The 25,421-nt window shown below is 53.6% G+C and overlaps 2 protein-coding genes across 14 annotated transcripts in view; both read left to right on the forward strand.

The window, feature by feature from the left end:
• SEMA4D (semaphorin 4D) overlaps positions 1-25,387 on the forward strand; it is a 109,012-nt gene extending 83,625 nt beyond the window's left edge. For 11 of the 13 annotated variants that reach the window (XM_089912915.1, XM_089912912.1, XM_022560662.3 and 8 more), the window contains 13 exons: positions 975-1,120; positions 3,965-4,027; positions 5,764-5,862; positions 9,008-9,101; positions 9,750-9,863; positions 10,672-10,823; positions 11,860-12,035; positions 12,118-12,274; positions 13,275-13,497; positions 14,284-14,399; positions 19,554-19,726; positions 19,815-19,858; positions 20,728-23,066. In XM_089912915.1, the coding sequence (XP_089769041.1) occupies positions 975-1,120; positions 3,965-4,027; positions 5,764-5,862; positions 9,008-9,101; positions 9,750-9,863; positions 10,672-10,823; positions 11,860-12,035; positions 12,118-12,274; positions 13,275-13,497; positions 14,284-14,399; positions 19,554-19,726; positions 19,815-19,858; positions 20,728-21,656 (2,486 nt within the window). In that variant the 3' untranslated portion in view covers positions 21,657-23,066. Of the gene's footprint in view, positions 1-974; positions 1,121-3,964; positions 4,028-5,763; positions 5,863-9,007; positions 9,102-9,749; positions 9,864-10,671; positions 10,824-11,859; positions 12,036-12,117; positions 12,275-13,274; positions 13,498-14,283; positions 14,400-19,553; positions 19,727-19,814; positions 19,859-20,727; positions 23,067-23,221 lie in introns of those variants that run through there. The other 2 variants (XM_089912922.1, XM_089912921.1) reach the window with 2 other exon arrangements.
• Positions 23,379-25,421, forward strand: part of LOC149748883 (uncharacterized) — a 32,260-nt gene continuing 30,217 nt past the window's right edge. Inside the window, exon 1 of the mRNA XM_089912926.1 lies at positions 23,379-23,431. The gene's annotated coding sequence lies outside the window, so the exon portion shown is untranslated. The remainder of the gene's footprint in view (positions 23,432-25,421) is intronic.

The following is a 25,421-nucleotide window of genomic DNA, read 5'->3' on the forward strand; positions in this document are numbered from 1 at the left end:
TCTTAGGAACCGTCCGCTCCAGTCTTTCAGGCTCAGTGGTCCTGAGCGAGGTGTGCTTGCAGGGCTGGAGCTGTCTTGTGCAGAATTCCAGGCAGTGTGTGTGCTGGGAGAGCCTCTATCCTGTGTGCATCTTTCTTCAACAGTGGGAAATTAGAAGAGCAGAAGTGTGACCACCTAACCCTTCCATAAAATCAGAGCTTGGTGACAGATGGAAAGCCAAGTTTAAAATTGACTCTGGGATGGTCAAAAAGAAGAAATGGCTCCTTAAGAAATAGTGTCAATACATTTATATTTCTCCTAAATAGCTCATCCTTAAATTCCTCATATTCCCAAATAGCTTTTGATGCAATTACCAAATAAGTGAAGAAGTCATTTGTTTCTCTGCTGTTTAAGTTTGTGGTGGTTATATCCTTGGAAAATGCTTGGGTTAAGGGGTGTAATCACTGAAACAGATTTTTTTAAAGGCTTTGAGGTAAATGATTTTTTTCTGAATAAGAAAATCCTAAATAGTTATATTCTCTATAAACCTCACTTGTGGATGATTAAATACACATAGACAAGAGTTTGATGGGAGGGAGAGGGAACCACAGTGGTCAGCAGTTTAAGGTGCCTGGCCTGCAGTCTCCTTGGAGGTCACAAGGTTACACTGCGAAGAGGTCACGCTGCCTGAAGGTCATGTTCCTAGGAGGCCACGCTGCCGGGTTTGGAACTCAGCTGGGCTGGAGGGAGCAGAGCAGGACGGAAGTCAGGCCACAGCACTGGTAGAGCACAGTGGCTCTGGGGCCTCACACTTGGTGGCAGCCTCCACCCAAAGGTGCCTGAGTTCTGGCCTCGGCTGGGGCCTGTGCACTGTGGCAGCAGACCCATGCATGGCCCTAGTGAGACAGCCACGCACTAAAAGGAGACCAGATGCTCAGGGTGTGTGCAAGCTCAGAAATACCTAATACGTTCTCCCCCCACCCCGCCCTCCCCAGAGGTGCAGCTGGTGCAGTTTCACGAGCCGGGCATCTTCAACTACTCGGCCTTGCTGCTGAGTGAGGACAAGGACACCTTGTACGTGGGCGCCCGGGAAGCCGTGTTTGCCTTGAACGCACACAATATCTCCAAGAAGCAACATGAGGTATGGTGTGGGCTCCTCACTCCCCTGCTGTCTGGGCCACACACCCTTTCCAGTGTTTTCTCCTCAGATCCACACACCGGCCTCCTCCTGGGATGTCGGGCCCTCTCTTGGCTGTGGAGCCTGCTTACCCCAGTGGCCAGCCCCACGGACGTCCTGTGTGTCTAGCGAGCAGCCTTCCTGTCCACCAGGGCTGAGGGCCCTGTCATCCTGAAGCTTCTTTCCCGCCCTGTGTCTACCAAGCCCCATCTCAGGGTGTCCCCTGGCAGCCTCCGTCCTCCCCAGGCTGGCAGTTCACCCAGGGGTCACCCTCTTTTTATCTTGGATTTTTGAACATTTTATTACGGAAAATCTCAGGCACACACGGGAGCAGAGGGAGTGATATGATGAACCCTGTACCCGTCGAGGCTCCTGCAGGCCGGGGGTTCACCCCCATCCTCCCATCCACGTCTTCCTCCTCTGCTCCCTCTGGGAGGCTTTGCAAATCCCAAACACATGTTCTTCATCTGCACATGTTTCCCTGATCATCTCCTAAAGGAAGGAACTCCTTTTTTCAAAATAACCAAACTATCGTTATTGCATCCCCCAAATTAATTTCATCAAATAGTGTTCAAATTTCACGGACTCTCTCATAAATGATGTTTGACTATTCAGTTTGATCGGGTTGAACTCAGGCCGTCTGTGTGGCCAGGCACTGTGTCTGTCGTGGAGTCTCCATTCCTAGGAGCCGCCCTGGGTCTACTTGGCTGGGAGAGCCACTCACGATCCTGTCTGGCCCCCAGCCCCAGTCTGGCTCCTGTGAGAGGCCGGACCCTCCACCCAGGCGGGCGTCCTCCTCCTGGCCCTTGACCATCGCAGTCTGGAGCACGTCAAGGGTTGCAGAATGGGACGTCCCGCCTCTACCTTTCCTTCTCCATCTGTGAGCTGGAATACTGTCTGTGACGGGGAAATGCCCGTTGCCAGCCATTCACATCTCCCGAGGCCAGTTCCTTTGGACATGGCAGGATCAGTGCTTGAAATCTTCGCCTTTATTTACTAGTTTTCCAAATAATGAGTAAGTTCTCCCCAAAGGAAGACAGTGGGTTTTTGGACTGTTTTTGGTTTTTTAGTATGACCATGACTCGTGGATTTAAACGTGTTTGAAGTGCCTCAAGCCATTGTAGCCAATGCTCGGACTGTCCCCTCCTGGCCTCTGGCAGCCTCTCCTCTGCTCCTGAATCCTTAGACACCACCCTAAGTGGTTGGTGTAATTTTCTGGTTCTCTGGAATCAAGCCAGCCCATGCTCACCTTGTGCCTTTTCTGCCCCAGATCTCTTATTTTTTTGTTTCATTTCGTGTTAGTCTCCAGAGTCAGGCATAGTACTTAATTTCTGTTTCATGTAAACGAGATTCTGGTTATTACCCCGTGAAAATAAAGTGTTTGGAACAGTAGGCACTTAGAGCAGAGGGTTGCCAAGGGCCTGCCCTGCTCAGCCCCTAGTCCCTGTGTTCATTGAATCCCCTTCCTCTGAGCCTTACTCTCCTTTCCAACAACTCAGGCTAACACTGCCTTGCAGAATCTCGTCTTGGAGCATCGTGGTTCCACCGTGTGCTTGTGCCGACCTGCAGGTGCTCAGTCAGAGCCCCCGTTGCTCTGTTAATGCCATCACTGTGGGTAACCGAGAGGCTTTAGGCTCTGTAGACGTAAAAGAGGGAAAAAAAGTGAAAGGACTACAGCCAAGCTTCAGTGAAAACGCCATGATCAAGGGCCTGTCAGAGTTCATGCTCCTGTGTCCTTATGCACTGCCTGTAGATAATGATGAAATTGTCTACATTTTAATTTCTAAAGGAAGTTGCTATTGGAAATGGGACTTTGTTCTGCTTTCACGTGTCCTGATTAGCACTTCCATTTCTCTGAAAACACATTGCTAGGGGATTCACTTCACTGCCATGGCGAAGCACCGTACTTCCTGACCTCTGAGTGCCCGACGGCCAGCTTTGATTCTCTGGGAGGAAATATATTTTGGCATCAGTCCTGGAATATCACACGGGCAGATGGGGCATCTTGGGGACAGTGAGGCAGGAGCGTGGGAGCCTTCTGTGATGCAGCGCTGTTGCTCCCTGTCCTCTGGAGGGTGCGGGCCTGAGGCATCTGCCAGCCTGGCTCGTCCACCTGGTGTGGAAGAAGCAGGAGCACAGATCTCAGCGGGAAGACATCTGACCTGAGGGAGCCCCGTGGCTTCATCACTTTCACCTGCTACCGTCACATAAAATTTAAAGCATCATAACCCTGCTGTTCCACTGATAAAGTAAACGTCAAGACATTTTACTAGACTCATGAATCAGTTTTGAAGGGATGAGAAAACCCACTTGATGTTTGAAAATGCCTGCAGTTTAGGGAATTCCCTGGCAGTGCAGTGGTTAGGATTCTGCACTTCCACTGCAGGGGGCACGGGTTCAATCCCTAGTCAGGGAACTAAAGTTCCAAATGCCACGCAGTGCGACCAAAAAAAAAAAAAAGAAAAGAAAATGCCTGCAGTTTATTTTTTTGATAAATAATTGAATCCTCCCCACTTTCAGTCATTTAATTTATGCAGCTTTTTTCAGTGAATAGCAGTCATCTGGGAGCCGCCTTCCAGGCCCCCTGGCTGCAGCATGAGGATCACAGAACTTTCACGAAGCCCCGTTGCTCACGGGTCCCAGCGTCTGCTCTCTGAGCCTCACTTTGCAATCTGAGATATTAATGTCTTGGGAAATACCTGTGCTCTAAACACCACCATGTGCTTTGTAAACTGTATGTTTTTTATACCAGTATCTCCTTCTACAGGGGGAACATGCACTGAAATGGACTCTCATTTTTCCTCACAGGCATATTGGAAGGTCTCGGAAGATAAAAAAGCAAAATGCGCGGAAAAGGGGAAATCAAAACAGGTAATTTCTTTTGCAAGCTTCAGAGCCCACCCAGGCCTGTCTTACTTGTTTGACTCTCCCAAACGCCCCGACTTCTGTGGTGCAGCCCAGGCAGGTTGCCCCGCCCTCAGGATGCTGCCAGGCTTGCTCACGTCATCGCGACTCATCCTGCAGGTTACCTCCCTGTTCCCAAGTGGCGAGCCTGGGGCTCTCAGTGCAAGTGCCAAACATACTAGGCTTTAGAAAATTACTTTAAAGTTTATCTGAATTGAATTTATTCAAATGGCCTGAAACTTTGACTACAGAAAACGATGTCTGGTGCCTGCTGGCCTAAAGGTGTACAGTGCAGGGTTCATGCCTTCCCTGAGCCCCAGTGGCCTGGAGGGGTTGCTGTAGGATTTCTGGATTGTTGACAGCATCTGTGCCTTGAGATACTGCTCCTTCGCTAGGAGATACTGGGCATCTCAGTGTGGTGGCCATCCGGGAAGCGCTGGGCTGAGTGTCCATCCATCTCCCTCCAGAGCTCTAGGTTATGGCTACCACCCACTTGGGCTACCCTGCCCCTAACTGGTGCTGGGCCGATGTCGGAGTCTTGGAATACAAGCGCCCCGTCTTCCTTGGTAGTTGGTTAAGACAGCTGAGTTATAGTCAATTTCAGTAGTTGTTGGCTAATTTCAAAGCAATTAAAATAAAAAAAAAAACAGAAAAAATGTTTTGGCTAAACTTTTTTAGCAAAGTACTAAACACTTTCACCAAAGTCACTAAATTCGAAATGAGGGAAAATGCAGGCATTGCGATGTAATAACAGGTGTCGCAGGGAGTTGTCTTAGAGCTAAATTAGAACAGGCACTTTGGCCAGCCCCACGTGGAGGCCATACAGCGGACAAGGGCCCCTCCCAGTTCTTTCAGGGACGATGAATTACTTCCAACCAGTTTCAAAACAATCGCGGCAAAAAAAAAAAAAAACCTTTCCCGAGTGGAGATAATTTCAGATGCTAGCACATATAATCCAAGTACATTTCAGCCTAAAATAGTGGGTGGGTTCTTCAGTGGCATCTGGTTTTCCTGTGGGGCCTTTCTGATGTGGAGCCGAGCTCGGAGCCCCTCATTAGTCCTGCCTCTCCCCTGAGCTAGGCGGGCCGGACACACCCCTCTCCTGAGAAGCACTGCTTCCAGTTGCGCACATTGGGGCGTCCAGGGTGGGGTCCCCCAGAGAAAGGGAAGGTGGAGGGAACTCTGCACAGCACACACCCCCTCGGGCCTGCCAACACAATGAACGGTCTGTGTGTTCAGTGAGAGTGAATGCGTGTTTCCCTGTGCCGGGCGTCCAGTAAGGTTTGAGGTCAGCTTTCATTGCTTTTTGGCTGATACACTTTTGCTGAGTATGAATCAGTGACTGAGGTGAAATCTGTTTGGCACTTGACAGCGGCCTGTGGACCCTGCAGAGGCAGAAGCAGTCTGGCCAGCTGCAGACTTAGGTTTGTGCAGGGGTGGAGCCAGGTCTCCGGGAGCCTGCTCCCACCGTGCCAGGCAGGGCAGGGCTAGCCTGTGCAGATGCATGGCACCTGAGGCCCGAGGTGGAAGGGTGGCAGCGAATTCACAGTCGGGTTGGTCATCAGTGAGCTGTGAGGAGCTGCTGTCGGGCGTGTACTTGGCTGGTTTGTGCTCTGCAGCGAGCAGGGTGGACAGCTGGGATCATGGAGGGCGTCCGGTGGAGCCTGCACGGTGGCTGACCCGTGCGTTTCTCTTCCTTGTAGACAGAATGCCTTAACTACATCCGAGTGCTGCAGCCCCTCAGCGCCAGTGCCCTTTACGTATGCGGGACCAACGCGTTCCAGCCAGCATGTGACCACCTGGTAAGGCCGCGCAGATCCCCTGGTCAGTAGTTAAAGCAGCGTGTGGGGCTCGAGGCAGCAGCAAGTGGTCTCCACTCTGCAGTCTGGGAGGATTTTCTCCTGCCAGCTGTGTGGGGATGGAGGTGGCCCATGGCTCCGCAGAAGGCCTCTGCCCACTCACCGGCCTCCTTTAAGCCTTCCAGTCTGTAAACCACCATGATTGAGGGCATGACTGGGTGCAGGACTTACAGGACCGCTGGCCCATAGTGCAGAGCGGGCAGTGGGGGGACCTTCTGGGAAGGCCAGTGTTGACAGAGAGGAAGCATCAATGTGCCCTGATCCAGCATCTTGCCTATTTCTCCTTGTCACATTTTGTATTTTGCGAGGGAGCCCTGGCTATGACATGGGCCCTGGTCAAGTAGAAAACTCAGGACTTCTGCTCTTGGATCCCTTGTTCTTGGTTCATATATGTTACGGACTAAGTGTTTGTGTCTCCCCAAATTCCATATGTTGAAGCCCTAATTCTCCAAATGTGATGGTATTTGGAGATGCAGCCCATGAGGAGGTAATTAAGGTTAAACGAGGTCATGAAGCCGGGGTCCTGATAGGAGGATGACCTTATAAGAAGAGGAAGAGACACCAGAGCTCTCGAGCTCTCTCCCTCTGTCACGTGAGGTCACAGCAAGAAGGTGGCTGTCCGCAAGCCAGGAAGAGGTTTCTCACCAGGAACCAGCCATGCTGGCACCCTGATCTCGGACTTCCAGCCCCCAGAACCATGAGGCAGGAACATGTGTGGTTGCAGCTCCCCCGACCCCTGTCTGTGGTCGTCATGGCAGCCCGGGCTCACTACAACGGTGTCTGCTGCTCCGGTCTTGGGGCATCACGTTCAGTGTTGGCTGTTGGGGTACAAGTTGCCCACTGATAGCTCTGGAATTCTTCCCTCTGAGGAGTGACAACACAGTGCCAGTTTGCTGAGCGGTTATAGAAGCAGGACCCATCTCTCCGTCACCTGCATCATGCCCTTGACTCTCCTTGAGCCTCGTCAGTAGGGTCCTTTGGAGAGGGCCCCCCACTCTTACACCGCCCTCCCACCACTCCTGATTCCCTTGCTGACGGTAGCCGGAAGGAGAGAGCGGATTAGACAGCAGCATCTCTCTGGGAGATACTCTTTTTATTCAGATAATCTGATGAGCCATTTATAACAACCACAAAGAGGGAGGAGTGTTTTAAATGCACTTGAGGGTCGATAATGAAGCACATTTCCTAGTGTTTGTCCCTATTTAGTGAGTAACTGTCAAGTGTGAAGTATGCTAAAATGGAAAGCTTAGTTTGCTAGAACCCTAAATTCATTGGAATTAAAAAAATGTTTTCCAAGCTTGAGTCGGAGATACATGATAGGACAAAGTATGGGCAAAGTAAGGACCTGCTTCGAAAACCTTGTATCCGCACACAGACCCCTGGGGTGGGGTCCATACATAGGGTGGGTCTGCCGGGCTGTCTGTGTCCACAGACTCTGGTGACAGAGGTTGGGATCGGGGTAGGGGGTGCATCTAGGTGTTGAGATCTTCAGTCCTCATAGACAGACTTAGTTTCTTTTTCCTTAGGTCACATTAGTCATATTAGAAACATTTTGCACGTGAAAGGATTTCCTGGCTAAACTCTATAGTTAGAAGCTTAAGGTATGGAATTTAAACTTAAATTCCATGGGCATGTCAGTTGTTGAGGTAAGGGAATCATGTGTTTCATTTAAATCTAGACCTATATTTTTTCCCAATATTTAAAAAAAATTTCAAGCCGACAGAAAAGTTGATCACACACACGTGTTCTAACTACACAGATTGCATGGTTGGGAGCGTCCGTATGTGTGCACAGGTGTGAGCACACCCATGACCCCTAAATGCTGTCACATGCCTCAGAATAATGACATTTTCCTACAATAATGCCAGGTTTGTCATTATATCTAAAGAGATATCATTAGAGATATGATATCTCTAATGTCATCTAACCTCCAGTCCCTGTTCAGATTTCCCCAAACATCTTCTTGAAATGCAGTCAGTGAATCACATCAAGTGGGGTGCACTGTCACCCCAGTTCATACCTCCTAACCTAAGAGGTGAAAAGTCTGTATATTGTTTCCACCAGCCTGTTAGAAATGTAACTGCATCTTTCCCATGCCCCTGAGCCCTCTCTGCTCTGTCTGTGACATGTTTCCCTCGCTCTGACAGACAGCAGGGCTGCCCACCCACCCATCGCAGTTTGGGTGTCCGTCTTCTTAAGCTTCGCCGGGCTTTCAGGTGGAAAATGGTACCGCACTTTCATTGCCTTGTGCTTCCTGGGTTGCTGGCAGCTCAGGCATCCTTTCTTGTCTGTGCTGCCAGATAGGTTTCTTCTTCTCTAACTTGCTGTGCTTTGACTGTTTTCCTCCTGGAAATGCTTTATTACTCATTTGTACAAGCTTCTTGTATATTCAGGGATGGAAATGCCTCATCTGTCATTTTGCAGGCATTTCCCCGGCTTTGTCACTGTCGATCTCTGTCTCATTCTTCTGTGGACAGATGCTTCCCAGTGCTTTGTGTACTGGATCTGTCCATTTTTTCCCTTACTTGGCTTTGGGCTGTCTTGTCAGGTGAAGAGAGATTATCCCAAGGCTGAAATTGTCACCCATACTTTCTGTTAGTGCAGCACGGTTCCGTTTTTAATATTTAAATCATCGATCCACCTGGAGTGTGTTTCGATGGGTGGAATGAGGTAGAGATTCTGCTCCTTTTTTCCTGTTATCTGTTTATTGGATAGCCTGGTCCCCCGCTGCTTTGAAGGCGTCTTTGTTGACATTAAAGTTCTGCACGTGGCCTTCCAGTCCCTTCCGGAGCACATCCTGTGTTTGGTTCTCCCTGGCTGTTCTACGACCCTAGAGCCATCAGCATTGCCGTCTCTGTCCTATAGGAGAGTCAACTGAGGCTCCAAGATCTGGAGGCGCTCTCGAGGGTGTCATAGGGTGCCAAGGCACCAGTGTCCAGACCTGGGACCAGGTGGTAGACCGTGCATGTGCTGTCTCCTCTGTCCCCCCAGAAGAGTGAGTCTGTAAATTAAATGGTCCCACAAAGACATATTATGACTACAGAAGTTCAGACATTTTATGGCACTCTTTCTTTTCATTCAATTATAGAACTTAACATCCTTTAAATTTCTGGGCAAAAATGAAGACGGCAAAGGAAGGTGTCCCTTTGACCCAGCACAAAGCTACACGTCCGTCATGGTTGGTGAGTCCTGCTCTCAGGGTCTGTCCCTGGCTTAGCTCTGCTGGACCCCCAGGAGGTCCCGTTCCTCCTCCTCCACAGGGGTCTCCCTCTGCTTCGTTCCCATATTCAGTATCCTCACAGAAGGTACAGGAGCCTCTGCACAGACCCGCTGATACAAGCTTTAGAATTCATTGTTCAGTAGGATAACCAGCCACCTCCACAGTCCTCAGGTTAGATTTGTAGGAAGAGATTATCTTATATCTGTCATTTGTGCAAATCATCTGGATTACTCGGCCACGCTGAGTTAATGCTCCTGTTCGAGGAACGTTTGCGACTGAGCCATGACCTGCCTTGGAACAGCCTTGTACACCCAAGGCAAGCAGGCCAGGAGCCTTATGTGCACCCACTGTTGTGTTTGTTATTTTACTGGATGCAGGAGTTACTTGCGTTGTGTTACTTATTCCCCCTAACAGTTTAACATGGAGCCTAAAATTACCCATGTCAAAGAAACAAAACAGAAGACTCAGGAAGCAGAAACATGCGCCCAGAAGCAGGGCGATAGTCTCTCTGCTTCCTGGGAGGACTTGTGTTAGCTTGGGAGGAGAATGTGGTGCTGAGCGTCTGTCCCCAACACTAGTGTTGATTCCCTTTTCCTCTTTCCGCCCAAAGATGGAGAGCTTTATTCTGGGACGTCGTATAACTTTTTGGGAAGCGAACCCATCATCTCCCGAAATTCTTCCCACAGTCCTCTGAGAACAGAGTATGCAATTCCTTGGCTTAACGGTAAGAAGCAGGTGGCATCATGGAAGGTGTGTTTCTGCTCGGGGTGGCTTCCTCGCCGGCAGAGCCCTCACTCCAGTTCTCCTTTTGCCGGCTCCCAGCCTCACAGGAGGGCATCTGCGGCTCACCCTTCTCCGTCCCGGGGCTCACGTCAGCCCCAGTGCAGTAGGGGCGCTTCTGGAACTGCTGGGGGCTCCACAGCCAGCATCCACGGGCTTCTTTGCTTTCTTCTCTGCTAAGAGAGCGCTATTTCAAGCCTGCCTTTACCCCTTCTGGAAAACGGATCTGGGAGGCTCAGAATGGCGAGCTCAGGCTCGTTACATCAGCATGTGATATTATACCATTATCTCTGGACATCATGTGTCCATGTTGGATTCACGGTCCAGATGGCTCACAGAGATGCTCACAGGGGACTTTTCTCGTGGGCGTCGGCCAGCCAGCCAGAGCCTTGGGGCACCTGGATCTGGTGGTCAGCAGTTTGTCTCTTTTAGGCACGTGCTGTTTAAACTGGCAAATGCATATCTTCCAGTGGGTCTCCAGGCTATGGTGGGATCAAGCTCCCTGGGGCCCCCAGGCTGCCTGCCAGTTGGGAGGCCCAGCCCTCAGTTGCTGGGCTGGACCGGGAGGCTGTGCTTCAGAACCCCCATCTCGGGCATCTCCTTAGGCCAAGGAGGGCAAGATGGGCACCGTCACCATTCCCGGGCCCTGGCATTTGTTTGGGGTGTGGTGTGGACACCCTCCCACATCCTCGATAGGGGGTGCCCGGGCCCTCGGTGCGCACAGGCATAACCAGAGCGTCTGTTCCCTGCAGAGCCCAGCTTCGTGTTTGCTGACGTGATAGGAGAGAGCCCGGAGGGCGGGGACGGCGGGGACGACAAGGTCTACTTCTTCTTCACGGAGGTGTCTGTGGAGTACGAGTTCGTCTTCAAGCTGATGATCCCACGGGTAGCGAGGGTCTGCAAGGTGAGCCCAGCACCCCCTCTTCTCTTTGGTCCCAGCCCTTAGTGAGAGCGTGTCGCCTAGGCTCCACACTTCCTCCGAGATGTCCATTTCCCGACCACTTTATTCTTCCACGCTACAGATGTCAGTGTGGACGGGCTGAGGGCTCGGGCCTCTGTCCTCCCTGCAGGCCTCCCTGGAGACCACAGGGGCGCCCGCCCCGTGTGTGACGATGACTGTCCTCAGGGCTCTGATCTTAACACACCTCCCTCAAACCTCCCCCAGTTTAAAAAAGTTAGTTTTTCTATACTGTGTTAACCAAATTCTGTTGGAATTGGGGTTTTTCCATTCCAACGTAAAGATGAGGAGGGGTGCATTTTCACTGTGTCCAGAATAAGTGAGGATACGTCGATTTCATATTCTGCATCCAATTGTAAGAGTTTTGGTATTTCTCTCCAGACCAAGTCATGTCAGGGGTGTTTCACGATTACTGCTTGGTGGGCAGTTCACTGAAAAGTGTTTTGGAGGACCTGGCAGGACCAGAGCACCTCAGCAGATAACTTGGGGGCTGGAAGGAAGTGAAGATTTGATCTCCCACAAGGAGCGCCTTTTGGGGGAGACCACGCGTACACACATTGGCTTGAGACAGATTGGGGAGCCTGTGCATCCACCAGCCCCTGTCTCTGCCAGTCACTCATGGACGGGTCGTGAGTCTGGAGATGCACATGAGCCAAAGGGCCAAAGCAGTGAACATGTGCAAGGACGGCGGGGGTCTGCTGCATGACACAGAGTGTGGGCAGAGTCGAACAGTTGTTCTAGCTGCAGTTGGGAGACTGGTCGTCGAGAGGGTTTTGTTCGTTTGGTTTTGTGCTTCAATCGATGACCCGAGCTGGCATGAAGGGAGTTGCTGGCATCACTAGTAGTCTGCAGCCAGCTTTCCTTTTCAGCCTTGGCTTCCTTTCATTCAGGCAGAGCTGCTCTGGGCCCAAGTACATCACTTATCACCTGCTCACGGGGGAAGTCTGCCCTCCTCCTACCACGCGTGTCTTTGGGGTTACAGGGGGATCAGGGCGGCCTGAGGACCTTACAGAAGAAGTGGACCTCCTTCCTGAAGGCCAGGCTGATCTGCTCCCGGCCGGACAGCAACCTCGTCTTCAACGTGCTGCGAGACGTCTTTGTCCTCAGGTCTCCCGGCCTGAAGGAGCCCATGTTCTATGGGGTCTTCACCCCACAGCTGTGAGTGCCCGGGTGGGTGGGTTGGGGGTGTTTTCACTGCGCTCCCCGATTCAGGGCAGTCACGTCGCCCCCTCCTCCCCAGGAACAACGTGGGGCTCTCAGCCGTGTGCGCCTACAACCTGTCCACAGCCGAGGCAGTCTTCTCCCGTGGGAAGTACATGCAGAGCGCCACGGTGGAGCAGTCGCACACCAAGTGGGTGCGCTACAACGGGGCCGTGCCCACACCGCGGCCCGGGGCGGTAAGTGGACCGGGCTCTCTCCACGGGGAATGGGCGTCCACCCGGGACTGGGAAAGGCCGTGGGCACACTCTCCTTTTCCTGGCTTCTTCTCATCGGTGTGTTGTGTAACAGCTGTGGCTACAAACTGCCCGAACAAGAAAGCTCTTCTGGCTGGCGCCAGCTGTTCTGTGGGATTAACATTGCATAATAAAATTAGAGCTTTTTCATTTTCTGTTTCTTGCAGAGAAACACACGATTTCTTAGCAAAGGGACAAGCGATATTCTCCATTTGTTAATATGAGTCACATTTTTTTTTTTCTCCTAAAAGTAGTGAATTTTATGTAGAAAACAGTGTGGGTGTCTAGGCCGATGCGGCTGCATCCGTTTATTACGTGACTGGTGAGCTGGGCCGTGTACATGGCCCATGGTGGGGTTGTGACCTGGGAGGGTGGCCTGGTGCTTGGAGCTCACTCCCCCAGGATGGTCCCCCTCTCTGGGGTACGTCTCTGCTAACACAGGTCAGTTCCTTTCATGCGTATCTTTAAGCAAAAGGTGTTCACCTGTGGTTGTGAATTTTGGTTTACGCACATCAAGAACTAGGACGGAAAAAAGAATCCTTTGTGCTCTTGACCTTTATGCTATTTATATTTAGAATTGGACTATTTTTAGCCATTTTTCGAGGCTTCTCTTCTGGGAGAGATGTGGAATGATAAGTGTGTATTTTTCAATTTCAGAAGTGTGATACGCTTTTTTCATTTATGAATGGATGAAAGTTACTTCATTGACTATGTATCATGAGACACAATTGTGTCTTGTGGACAAAAAGACAGTTGCATTTCCTCCCTGCTTTATAACTGTGTCTTCAGATTCCTGGGTAAAGATCACCTCAGTGTTCCCATTTTTTCAAGAAATCCACTGTGTAGTCCTAAGTTCGTCACCTCGGGGAAGCCTCCCCTCTTGTGCGGAGCACGCGCCATGTGCCCGTGCACCCCGCAGTAACGGGTGGTCTGCTCCCTTCAGTGCATCAACCGGGAGGCGCGTGCGGCCAACTTCTCCAGCTCCCTCAACCTACCAGACAAGACTCTGCAGTTTGTCAAAGACCACCCTCTGATGGACGACTCCGTGACCCCGATAGACAACAGGCCCCGGCTGATCAAGAGTGACGTGAACTACACGCAGATCGTGGTGGACAGGACCCGGGCCCTGGATGGGACGGTCCATGACGTCATGTTTGTCAGCACAGGTGGGTCCTGGGCCCTGGGTAAGAACGTGGGTGAGTCCAGCTAATTTCTGCCGCCCGGAGCCAGCATCTCCCCCAGGTGCCTGAGTGGTTTGTTAGGGCGTGGAAGCGTTTCTGAGAAGTCACCACACCTGGATGGCTTCAGATCTCTGTGACCATCAGAACACGTGGGGCGCTGGTTAAAAATGCGAGTCCTGGCCCAGATCTAGAAATTCAGGTGTGGTAGGTCTGGGCGGTGCAAAGGGAGGCTGCTGAGAGCCGGCACATGGGCACGTCCTGCCTCCCTGCCTGACACCTGTCCTGACCTGCCGTGGGAGACACACCTTTCCTGGTGGTCCGTAGACTCCGACACAAGTCTTCTGGAATGGTCTTGGTAGCCAGGCACAGCAGCAGCTGGTGGGCTCTGTGGTCAGCTCTGGGTGCTGCCCAGCCACCAGCCTCCCCTGCCTGGGGCTCCTGGCACAAGGATGGCACCCTCAGAGGCCAGTGCAGCCCAAGAACCATGTCACGTTTGTTTGGAGGACACAGTGTCGACTACTCTGATGAGGGGTATTGAAGTCAACAAAGGGCTGTTTATTTTTCAGGTAAAAATGGGATAACCCATGTCAGTCCAGTTGTTTATTTTGCTGATGGCTTTTCCTTTTCCGTGTCTAATGCAAAAACATCTGTTTCTAAGCCTCCTACTGGGGGAAGGAGTGGGAGGCAGAAGGGTGACCATTGGCTGCGTGGCTGACAGTGCCAGCACCGTCCTCTCCTTCCGGGGAGTAACCTGCAGCTTTGACCTTGCAGACCGGGGTGCCCTGCACAAAGCCATCAGCCTTGAGAACAACGTCCACATCATCGAGGAGACACAGCTCTTCCAGGACTTCGAGCCTGTCCAGACCCTGCTGCTGTCCTCCAAGAAGGTAAAGTGACTGGGTGGCCGGCTGGATGGCCCCACGTCTTGGTGCCCACAGGCTGGGCCGGGCTGCGCCAGGCAGGCCCCGTCGTCCATCTGGCCTAGAGGAGCCGGCCTTCAGGCTCTTATAGAAAGTCCTTCCATGAGCTGTGGGGTATGGGGTGGAGGGAAGGCAAACTGTGTCCTAAAAGTTGCAGAACCTCACTGAGTTGTTGGGACCAATGTACGATGCCGTCGGGGGGCTCACTGGCCTGTGAAAACACTTCTTGTGCCGGAACTTGGTGAGGGTAAGACCCAGTAGGTGGGGGTGCCCTCGGTGCACCTTCCTCACCTGCACAGAAAAACGTCCTCTGAGTAACGACGCGCCGTGTCTGCAAAGCCCCGTTTCAGGAGGCGCTGCCTCTTTCACCAGGGCCGGCCTGCTTTGTCCGTAAAGGGCCAAGAGTAAATGTTGTAGGCTCTGATGCCCGTGCTGTTGCAGTTTGAGAGCAGCCGTGGGCAGTCCGGAAGCAAGTGAGCCCTGTTATGTTCTACCAAATCCTCATTTACAGGCACTGAGCTTTGCAGTTCGTGGAATTTTCATATGTCACAAAATATTATTATTTTGATTTTTCTTCAACCGTTTGAAAATGTGAGACCTGCTATTAGTTGATGGGCTGTATAGAAACAGCCAGCAGGCTGGATTTGCCCTGTGGTCCACAGGCTGTCCCCTGCTGTACATCCAAAGTGGCCTTTGGGAAGTGTGCCACCCGGTTTACAGCCGGGGTGGGGAGCGAAGAGCAGAGCTCAGGCCGGGCACCGGGTGACCTCGTCCACGTCCTGGCTCCAGGTGCGTGACTGTGAGCCTGGGTGGACCAGTCCTGCCTCGGTTTCCTCATCTGTACGGTGAGGGATGGCAGACCCTGGGACTGTCCCAGCACTGCCCTGTGACTCCCTATGCTGTGACCCCTGGACTGACAGGCTCTGGTCAGCATCAGAAATTGGTAGCCTGGCCATACATCGAATTCCCCTCCACTGCAGGCCCACCCATCGCTTGGCCTCTCCCACCTGCACCCTGTTTGCAAAGCCTTGCTTGGGAGCACCAAGCCAGACTGTCCTTGCTTCGTATGGCGTCGCCCTGTTGCTGAGATTTTCCCTTTTGACCCGTGACACTCCTGGGCCATCCTCTCTTCACGTTGGAAAGAGGTTGTTCCTCCAGCCCCTCAGAGCATCCTCCCTGCCCTGGCTCCGGGTAGGGGCCTCCGCCTGGCTCGTGGGGCCCAGGCTCACTCCTCCCTGGGCTGTGGGCAGTAGGAAGGGGGTCCCGATAGCCAGGCGAGAAAGAAAAGAAGGCAACCTCTTGGTCAGATGCGTATTTGCAAACTCCACACACGGTCTTTCGTCCTCTCCCCGGCATCATGAGCTTGAGGAGTTGGATCTGGTTTTCAGACTCCTGTAGCAGGGTCACTTCCCCTCTTGGCCACCGCAGTGTGTGTTTTCTCGCTCCAGTTCTAAAAGGGAAGGAAGACGAAGTAGCCTAATGGGGTTAGGCTACCAGACATCTGTACCTGTCGGGTGGGTGCTTTTGGCCCCCTTTCCCCCAGGCCCACCTGCATCATTGTTGAAACAGGGAAACCCAGGAGCCCTTCTGGCCGCTGCCATGTTGCTCGGGTGCTTCAGCCCGGCTGGGGCAAGCACCCTCAAAGCCTCCAGATGGTCTAGTACTCATCAGAACCGAGGCCAGGCCCGCAGTGCGGACAGGGCTCGGCTCTGCTCCACGACATCATTCACAGACCCAGCTGGCCCTGCCATCCTGAACCCAAGTCTTCCAGGGCATGTGGGTGCTGATCCCATGGCAGGGATGGGGGAGGGAGAAGGGAGGGAGGGGGCAGCACCACCTGTGGGAAGCCTGACAGGTGAGTCCTGTGCTCACCTGCCTGAGATCAGGATTGGTCATGTGGCCGGGGGCTAGCCATGCAGGGAGTGAGTTGCCTGTTCCCACAGGAACCTCCACTGTGCTGGGATGTGGTTCAGGTGCCCATGGGGTCCCACACCTTCTCCTGGGCTAGTGGGCTCAGGGTGGCTTCAGAATGCTGTCCGTGCTGCCGTGGCAGCAGAAAGCGGCTGTTCGGGGTAAAAAAACACCTGCTCCCCCCTCCCCATTCCCCACCAGCAGCCTCTTCTGGGTCGATCATGCCTGGCTCTCAATGCAGAAAAGTGACGAGCAGCTGCCACAGGGCTGGGGGAGCACAGGAAGTGCTACCAGGGAGGGGGGTCCCTGGTCACTACCTGCTCTCCCCTGACAAGTGCATTTGTTTTTTGTTTTTATTGTGGTAAGTGTACATCATATAGATTGTACCACGTTAATTATTTTTGAGTGTACACTTTAGCACCATTAAGTACATTCACATAGCGCAACCCTCATCCTCACCCATCTCCAGCACTTCATCTTACAAAACTGAAACCCCAAACCCATTAAACACTGACTCCCCGCTTCCTCCCATTCCCCAGCCCCTGGCACCCACCATTCCCCTTCCCGTCTGTGTGTGTTTGACTACTCTAAGAACCTCGTGTTGATATAAGTGGAATCCTACAACATTTGTCCTTTTGTGAGTAGCTTATTTCACTCAGCATAATGTCTTAAAGGTTCATCCATGTCCGTCCTTCCTTTTCAGGGCTGAATAGTATTCCATCCCACGCATCCACCGCGTATGGTTTATTCACCCACTGGTGGACACTTGGGTTGCCTCTCCCCCTGCTGCATGAACAGCCGTGTTCTCCAGTCTCTTGTGCGTACATGGCAGGCATGCTCTGGGCCCATGGAGCAGGCTGAGTGTGGTTTTCCCGGGGACGCTCTTTGATGGTCAGGTGCCACCTGTACAGCAAAGGTGGGAGCTCCTCCAGCTCTGGCCATGTCCACCCACAATCACCCACCTGTGTGCACAGAGACCAAGATGTGACTGAGAGAGCCTGGTGCTGCAGCTGAGGGCACAGTCACCCAGAGGGTGGAGACCCGCAAGGGGTCAGCAGGAGGGCACCTGGGCACGTGCGCGCTCAGCAGATCTCACAGGTGCTGGGTGGTACCCGGCCGGCTTGTTTTCTCTCACGGAAGAGCTGGGGTGAATAGTACAGGGGTCCTGTGACCCTTCCCCAGCGCGCCTGCCTAACCGAGGAGGCCCGCTGGCACAGCGCCTGCACTCACCTCCACACGCCCAATCCCCGCGTTCCCACGACCTGCTTTTTGACTCCAGGGCCCCCCGTGGCCTCCCTCGGTGTCTGTTTGACGGCTCCCGTCTGCCCTCATCTTGGTGACCTTCACACATCTGGAGAGAACTGATCAGCGTTTTGTGGAACGCCCCTCGGTTTGGGCATATCTGATGTTTTCTCGCGTTGAAATTGGGGTTGAGCATTTGGGGAGATGACCACTGTCTCGGGGACATGGATTCAATGACTTCTCAGAGTTACTTGGTTTCTCCTTCCACGTTGTCCCCACACCCTGTGGTCAGTGGATCCAGTCCACCTGGTGGGGGGGGCGGGTGGCGGGGAGCTAAGCCCCAGCTCCTGGAAGGAGGAGTTGAAGAGTTTGGGGGCCGTGTTCAGCCCCCACGGCGGCTGACACTTACTTGTGGGTGACCTTGAGGCTACTCAGACACCCGGCTGCCTCTCGCCCACTGACTTGCATGTCCACCCATGGGCCTTGCCTGCAGTGCTTGCTGCTGTGGGATCTCAAGCCACTTTTCTGTTCCCTTCCCGTCCACATTCGTTGGAATTGGGGAGGCCCTGCCCTGTTGGGGAGCGAGGGCTGGAGGCTGAGCAGGCTGTGGTGTGAGGAGGGTGCATGAGTGTCTGAGCCCTCTCCAGGGCCCCTCTGTGGACCCCACTGAAGTTGCCCACTTGGCCGGTCTCCCCAGGAAATTTTTCCTCACCTCTGAGCCACGTGATCCCAACTGTGATACAGGGTGTCGTCCTGATTCCTTCTTACGAATATGGGCTCACCTGGCCTTGTCTGCCCGGGTCTCTGCCGACATGGACAGGCCGGCACTGGGCTTGACTCTCTCTGCCACCTGCCATCACAGTTTGACTCTTTTGCACAGGGCACTGCCCTCTCTTGGCTGTGCTCACACACGGTGGGTCTGTGACCCCTGGGCCTTCAAGGCATCACAGGCCAGGAGATCTGATGTAATGCCAGGGCCTTTGCACTCCAGCCAGACTCTGAAATTAATTCAGAACATGTCCTCAGAGGATAGAGGCTGTGTTTTAAATACTAAGCTCTGTGGAAACTTGGGAATCTTTTGACATTAACCAACGGTTTTTCTAGAGCATCAGGGTGAGACAGAGGCTTATCAGCAAAGGAGAGAGAAAATGCTGTATGTGAATTGCCAGCCCTGGGTCTGCTGCTGGGCTTCAGGTGGACTCCTTGGGGGAGCCCTCGTTCTAGCTGAGTCCCGTGAGAAAATCAGCCTGCCCCAACTGCCTGTGCGCCCGGCTCCCTACCAGTGCTGCGGGCGCCGGCGGCATCAGCCTGAGGGTGGAGACGTCCCAGGCCCAGCATTCCAGAACACGGAGGAGCCTGCTTTGCTCTCTGCTTCTGAGCGTGGCTGTCCATTTCCCCAGCCGCGTTCATTTCTCGTAAACGTAGATGCGTGAGAAATGAATGCCTCCTCACTTGTTTACTAGAGCTCTGTTCACTCTCCACCTGTGTTCACTGCGGCCCCGCTGGATTCACACACTGACACGGGCCGTCTGTGTGCTGGTGCTCACGTGTTGCACGAGATGGGCTTTGGAGGCTGTGCCCTTTGGCCTCTGGTCTAGTGAGGCTGGGAGGGCAGTCGGGAGTGTCAAGCTAGTGGGTCTTCTTGCACACAGAGGAGGCAGAGGAGGTGCAGAGATGCACTGCTGGTGGGTAGGATGAAGGTGGGTGCTCGGACGGGGGAGGGGAGGGATTTGGACCAAGGCCCAGCACACTCTGAGTTAGCCCGTGGATTCCGTCCGAAATCCACCCGTCTGTCACGACGCTGCAGTGCAGATTTGTCTTGGATCTAATCTGGCCTCGTTCCGCTTCCTCCTCCAGAAGCTCGGGACGAAGCTTTGTCATCACTCCCCATGAGCTAGAGAAGCACCTGGCGCGTTGAGGGCTGCCCCCACCCAGTGCCCACCATTCTCATCTGTTTTACACCCACAGGGCAGAAGGTTTGTCTATGCCGGTTCCAACTCGGGCGTGGTGCAGGCCCCCGTGGCCTTCTGCGGAAAACATGGCACCTGCGAGGACTGCGTGCTGGCCCGGGATCCCTACTGCGCCTGGAGCCCGGCCGCGGCCGCCTGCATCGCCCTGTACCAGACCGATGGCCCCAGCAGGTACCAGCCCCACTACATGCAGGCGCTCCGCCCAGCCCCATGGCGTCAAGCGCATGCACTGTGTAACCTGTGCCCGGTTGTCTTGCAGGGGTTTGATTCAGGAAATGAGTGGGGATGCGTCCGCTTGCCCCGGTAAGTTGCTCGTCCTCGCTGCCTTCTCTTCAGGGACGGCCAGGTCACGTAACCATTTCATGATGCTTTGCTGGTGTGGCATTTCGTACATTTTGTTTTTCTTTCTCTACTCGGAACAGAGGTCAAGTAATCTCGTGGCAGACCCCGTGATGTTTCTCTGTCCCTTTTATCACAGAACAGGATGTTGAAGCCACGCAGAGTGTATTTGTTTACTGGAAGGCACTCTCCATCCCAAACTGTGACGTCTGCTCTTGGGATGCATCCTCTCTCTTCTGCTTAGCTTGGGGCGCGTTAAACAAAACCTACACCTCTTGTGAACAGGAGGGAGGAACTCATGAGAGATTAGTCCCTGTTCCCCTTGGGGGATCCCACCCCTGCCAGGAGGTCAGGCATGTCCCAGCTGAAGGCAGGCGTGCCCTGGGCCCCTGCCCTCCCATCCCTAACCCGCTCGCTAGCTGTCATCAGTTAAGACAAGTTTAGGAGGAGGGCGCCAAGGCCCACCGAACGGCTAGCACACCCGGCAGCCGTTAGCAGAAGCCCGTTGTTTGATTCAGCACCACCACCAGAAGGCACAGCTGACCGCTGCCCAGCCTCCCCGGCCTGGGGAGTTTTCTCCTGGGAAATCAGGGTGCGAAACAGGATTTCTTCTGCTCAGAGTTGGCTTCAATTTCTTTGTCCCCAAGGGCTGCCATTGGGGTCTTAATCTTTGCTTTTCCGTCACGCATGTCTTTATCTCCTTGCTGTTCTGGAAGATTCCATGTTGCTCCACAGGGTGAAACTCTTGTGTCCTCTTGTGCGTGTTAACCTAGTTTTGAAAGAAGTATCGAGCAGGGTTGTTGATGCTGTGCACGTTTATTTTGATGTTCCAGATAAAATTAAAGAAAGTTACCTGCAGCATTTTTTCAAGCATGGTGGCACAGCAGAACTCAAATGCTCCCAAAAGTCCAACCTGGCCCGGGTGGTGTGGAAGTTCCAGAATGGCGTGCTCAAGGCTGAAAGCCCCAAGTACAGCCTGGTGGGCAGGAAGAACTTGCTCATCTTCAACCTGTCAGAAGGAGACAGTGGGGTGTACCAGTGCCTGTCTGAGGAGAGGGTCAAGAACAAGACGGTCCTGCAGGTGGTGGCCAAGCACGTTCTGGAGGTCAAGGTGGTCCCTCGAACTCCGGTGGCCTCCACCTCGCCGGTCACACGGACAGAAGGTAGTAGGATCACCTCCAAAGTGTCAGCGGGGCCCACCCAAGGCTCCTTTCCCCAGACCCCAGCCTTGCAGGTCACCACTCCCAGTGCCATCGCCCTGCCCTCCAGCCCCGAGGGGCCCACCAGCATGTCCTGTGAACCAAAGATTGTCATCAACACGGTCCCCCAGGTCCACTCGGAGAAGACAATGTATCTCAAGTCCAGTGACAACCGTCTCCTCATGTTTCTCTTCCTCTTCTTCTTCGTCCTCTTCCTCTGCCTCTTCACCTACAACTGCTATAAGGGCTACTTGCCCGGACAGTGTTTAAAGTTCCGCTCGGCCATGCTCCTCGGGAAGAAGCAGCCCACGTCGGACTTCTCGGATTGCGAGCAGAGTGTGAAGGAGACGCTGGTGGAGCAGGGCAGCTTCTCCCAGCAGAACGGGGGGCAACCCAAGCCGGCCCTGGACACTGGCTATGAGACAGAGCAGGACACCATGGCCAGCAGGCTGCCCACTGACCGGGAGGACTCGCAGAAGATCGACGAGCTCCCGGTCAGGGACCGGCCATTCGACGTCAAGTGCGAGCTGAAGTTCGCCGACTCGGACGCGGACGGGGACTGAGGCGCCCGCTGCTCCCCGGGAGGTCTTTGTGTTGCCAGTTCAGTGCCCCGTCCAGTGCTGCGTAGGTAGCCGTCGTCAGCAAACCTCAGTCTTCTGTGTCTTTTCTCTTGGGTCGCGCTTGTGACTTGGTTTCTCTTTGTCCTTTCGGAAAACGGCGAGCATCGCGGCCGGCCTGCTGGTCGGTGGGGCCCTTGGAGTCATGCCTGCAAGCTTGCCCGAGGCCACTCTGCGGCGGGAAGACGGCCGGGCCGCCACTGGCCCGGGAAGAGTTGGGCCGTGAGCGTCCCCTCCTTGTAGCAGCCACTGAAAGAGAATTTAATTCCAGATTGGAAATGACGTTTTAGTTTATCAGATTGGTAACTTATCGCTTGTTGTCCAGGTTGGCACGAACCTTTTCTTCCACATAATTACTTTTTAGGAGTTTTGCTTTAATTATGTTGGTGTGTTGGGTCGTTCATGTTTTAAATTACTAAAGCAGATGTTTTAATATTTGGAAGATGTACATCTTCTGAATTTTGTTGTATATTAGGGTAAAGGTGTGGCTTATGTTGCTTAAGATTCTCAGGGATAATCTTACTTTTGCTAAATGCATTCTTTTCTGCTTTTAGAAATGTAGACAAAACCATGTCTTGAGCACATGTCCTTTTTTTTTTTTTTTTTTTAATTTTGTTCCTTAAGGGAAGCATCGTTTTCAGAGAGACTTTTTTTCTGTACCTTTTTTTTAACTCTTGTTTTAACTCTTTTGAGGAGAAGGCTGTGGAGGACTGTCCCACAACACCGGGCAGGGTTTGGAGGGAGGGATGTGGCCCCCAGCGTGCTCTGGCTGGAGCCGGGCCGGCTCAGAGTTGAGGGGACGAGTGAGTTACAATCCAGTGCCCACGGCCACTAGTCAAAACCTCCTGCCCAGACAGAACGTTCAACCGGGACGTCTTGGTCATCTGAACATCTCCTTTTTCTTTTTGCTTCCATCTCATGCCCTCTGCCCGCTCAGACTCTCCACTTGGCCTAACCGGGCTGTCCACAACTGGAAGAGAGCAGGGCGGCCGGGGACAGCCAGGCTGGTGAGCACAGCACCCCTCCCACAGATGCCGCCGCCACGGACCTGCCAGGCCTGGCGCCCTCTTTCAAGGTGCAAGTGGGCGGCACAGTCTAATAACCATCACCGACGTCACGCTCCATTTCCTGCTTTCCAGACACCCACATAGAGGAGCCTTTCTTTCCGTGGCAAAGAGCAATAAACTCTGAGTGTGTGTGTGGCCTGTGTGGACAGTGTCATCTTCCAGCATGATAGGATTCGACCGTTTTGGTGTAAACATTTGTGTTTTATAAGATTTACTTTGTTTTTATTTTTCTACTTTGAATTGTATACGTTCGGAAAGTAACCGAATAAACAGAAGCTTATATCCTTGACGCGGGCGCGTGGTTCCCTGTGGCTCTCCCGCCGCCTCCCCGCGCGGCCTGGGCTCCTGTCTTTCTTGCACTTTGTTCCCCTTCTCTGGCATGCGGTGTGTTCCTGACGACTTCTGCCTCAGAGCCCTCTCTCTTTTCTGTCCTCTGTCTCGCAGCCTCATCTCCTCTGCCCTTTCCTCCTCCGGGGTCCTCTTCCCTGTCCTGTCTGGTCCCTGACTCATCTTCCTCTCCCCGAAGCCCCTGGCCGGCCTCGGGCCCGGGGCCTGACAGCCGCCTGCAGGTCACCTTGCTGCCGCCCTTCCTCAGCGACCAGGCCCAGCACGTGCATGCCCTGGGGACCTTCCACCTCTTCTGCCATGCCACAGGTGAGCGGGGCACCTGTCCAGGTGGGGGGCGGGCAGTGGGGGCCTCCTCCACGAGCACGGCCTTCCTGGCTGCACCTCTCCAGTGGTCCCCAGCAACGCTAAACTGTTACCCCGAGGCTGTTCCTGTGGACAGCAGGGCCCGACCAGTGTTTTCCTCAAAGGGCCAAACTCTTCGACTTCTGCAGCCATGGTTTCTGTTGCAGCTACTCAGCTGTTGCCTTGTAGCTTGAAAGCTGCCGCTGCGCGGGCACCAAAGTTCATTTACAAACGGCAGCTTGCCAATTGCTGGTATATAGGGTTACTTCTTTGTCAGCTAACAATTTGGGTTTGATGTATGTGGCGTTTGGAGATTTAAAACATTAACCGTAGAGCCTCCAGAATGGGAATTGTTTTAACAACTTGCTTCAAGATGTTTAAACGCAGAAAAGATTGGGAGTCTAGCATGCCCCCTCAGATGTAGGAGGCGTTGGCACTGTGTTGGATGGTATTGGGTTAGGGCGTCAGCCAAACCCACGTTCCGAGTGCGTCCTGGGCTTTGGGCAGCGCCCGGTGGCCCGGCCTCCCCAGGGTGCCGTCTTCTAACTCATCAGTAGCCGTGGAGGGAAAGCACGTGGCACGTTCCGGGCCTGGCAGCTTGTTCTGTTTGCTCAGAGCGAGGAATGAAGTTAGTGAGGAGGACAAGCAAATCTCATTGTTTTCCTTTTTCTGAGAATTTAAGCAAGCTGTGAGAAGCTGCTGGGTGTTACGCTGCTACCTGATCCCCTGTGGAGTTGGCTCACAGGCCTTTGAGTGGCTCTGTCCACTTGTGACCCCGCATGTGTGGCCACTGGTGACTCCTGCCTGGGCCTCGGGCAGTGGGCAGGGAAGTTGCCAGTGAAGGGGACTTTTGCAGACAGACCTGCAAGGGGCGGGTCCGTGTGGCCCCGGGTCACCTGGGTGCTGCTCTCAGCCACTTGACTCCCTTGGGACAGGGGCCCGGGAACTGCTTCAGGCCCCCAGGCCTGTCCCACAGTGGCAGGGTCCTCCACAGTCACACTGGGGAACCTCCTTGGTGGTGGGAAGGCGGAGAGGCTCAGTGCTGGGGACACCAGGGTCCCTTGCTGGCAGACACAGGCCCTCAGGGACCCCATAGCTGGGCCTGCGGGGACCCGCCCCTCAACAGAGCAGTTTCATGTCTGCACTCGGGGAACCTACTCTTCCCAAGGGCAGCCTGCTGTTGAGGGGCAGAGTGGACGAGAGCATGTCCCTTCTGTCTGAGGCCCCACGCAGGCCTTGTCCCCAGGCTCATCCTGCCGCATGTCACTGGGTTGGGTATCCCCAATGACACGTCCAGATCTAGGCAGGCGCTGCCCTCTTCCTCTATACCTAGCCCAATAGCCAAAGCCGGTTCCCTGTGCAATGTGGGTGTTCAAGTGCACAGTTTAAAAAGGCAGTGTCTCTGGCCATCCCCTCCCCCGAGTCCCAGAAGGCACCAGAACTAAAGACCAAGTTTCTTGTCAGGCTGCGACTCTGCAGAAATGTTGGCTCCTGCCTCTGCCTGCAGGCACCTCCCCGTCCAGGTTGCTCCCACGTGGCCTCGGGCTGAGTGTCACTGCAGAGCTGGGCTTAGGGAACCATCTCACAGTGGCTCAAGCTCTGGTCCAGCTAAGGCCAGGTCGGCTTCTCACGGTGGGCATGGCCTCGCGGCTGGGTGACTCGGAGGGGCTTCTCAGCTTACCGTCTTCTCTGCATCTCCAGATCATGCTGGTGGAGTGTGTGTGTGCACCTGTGTGTCTGTATGTTGATGTGTGTATGTGTGTATGTGTATGTGTGTGTACATGGGTATGTGTGTGTGCTTTGCTGACATATCTGTGCACACGTGTGTGCATGTATGTCTGTTCTTGTGTGGACATGTATGCACACATCCGTGTGTGTGTGTGTGTGTGTGTGTGTGTGTGTGTGTGTGTGTTTCTTTTTGGTCCAAAGTACCCTGCATGATGTGCCTTGTGGC

This window comes from Delphinapterus leucas, chromosome 6 (genome assembly GCF_059928025.1).
Source record: "Delphinapterus leucas isolate spDelLeu-1000000601 "Yukka" chromosome 6, BTC_Dleu_Yukka2, whole genome shotgun sequence".
In the NCBI taxonomy this organism is placed as follows: Eukaryota; Metazoa; Chordata; class Mammalia; order Artiodactyla; family Monodontidae; genus Delphinapterus; species Delphinapterus leucas.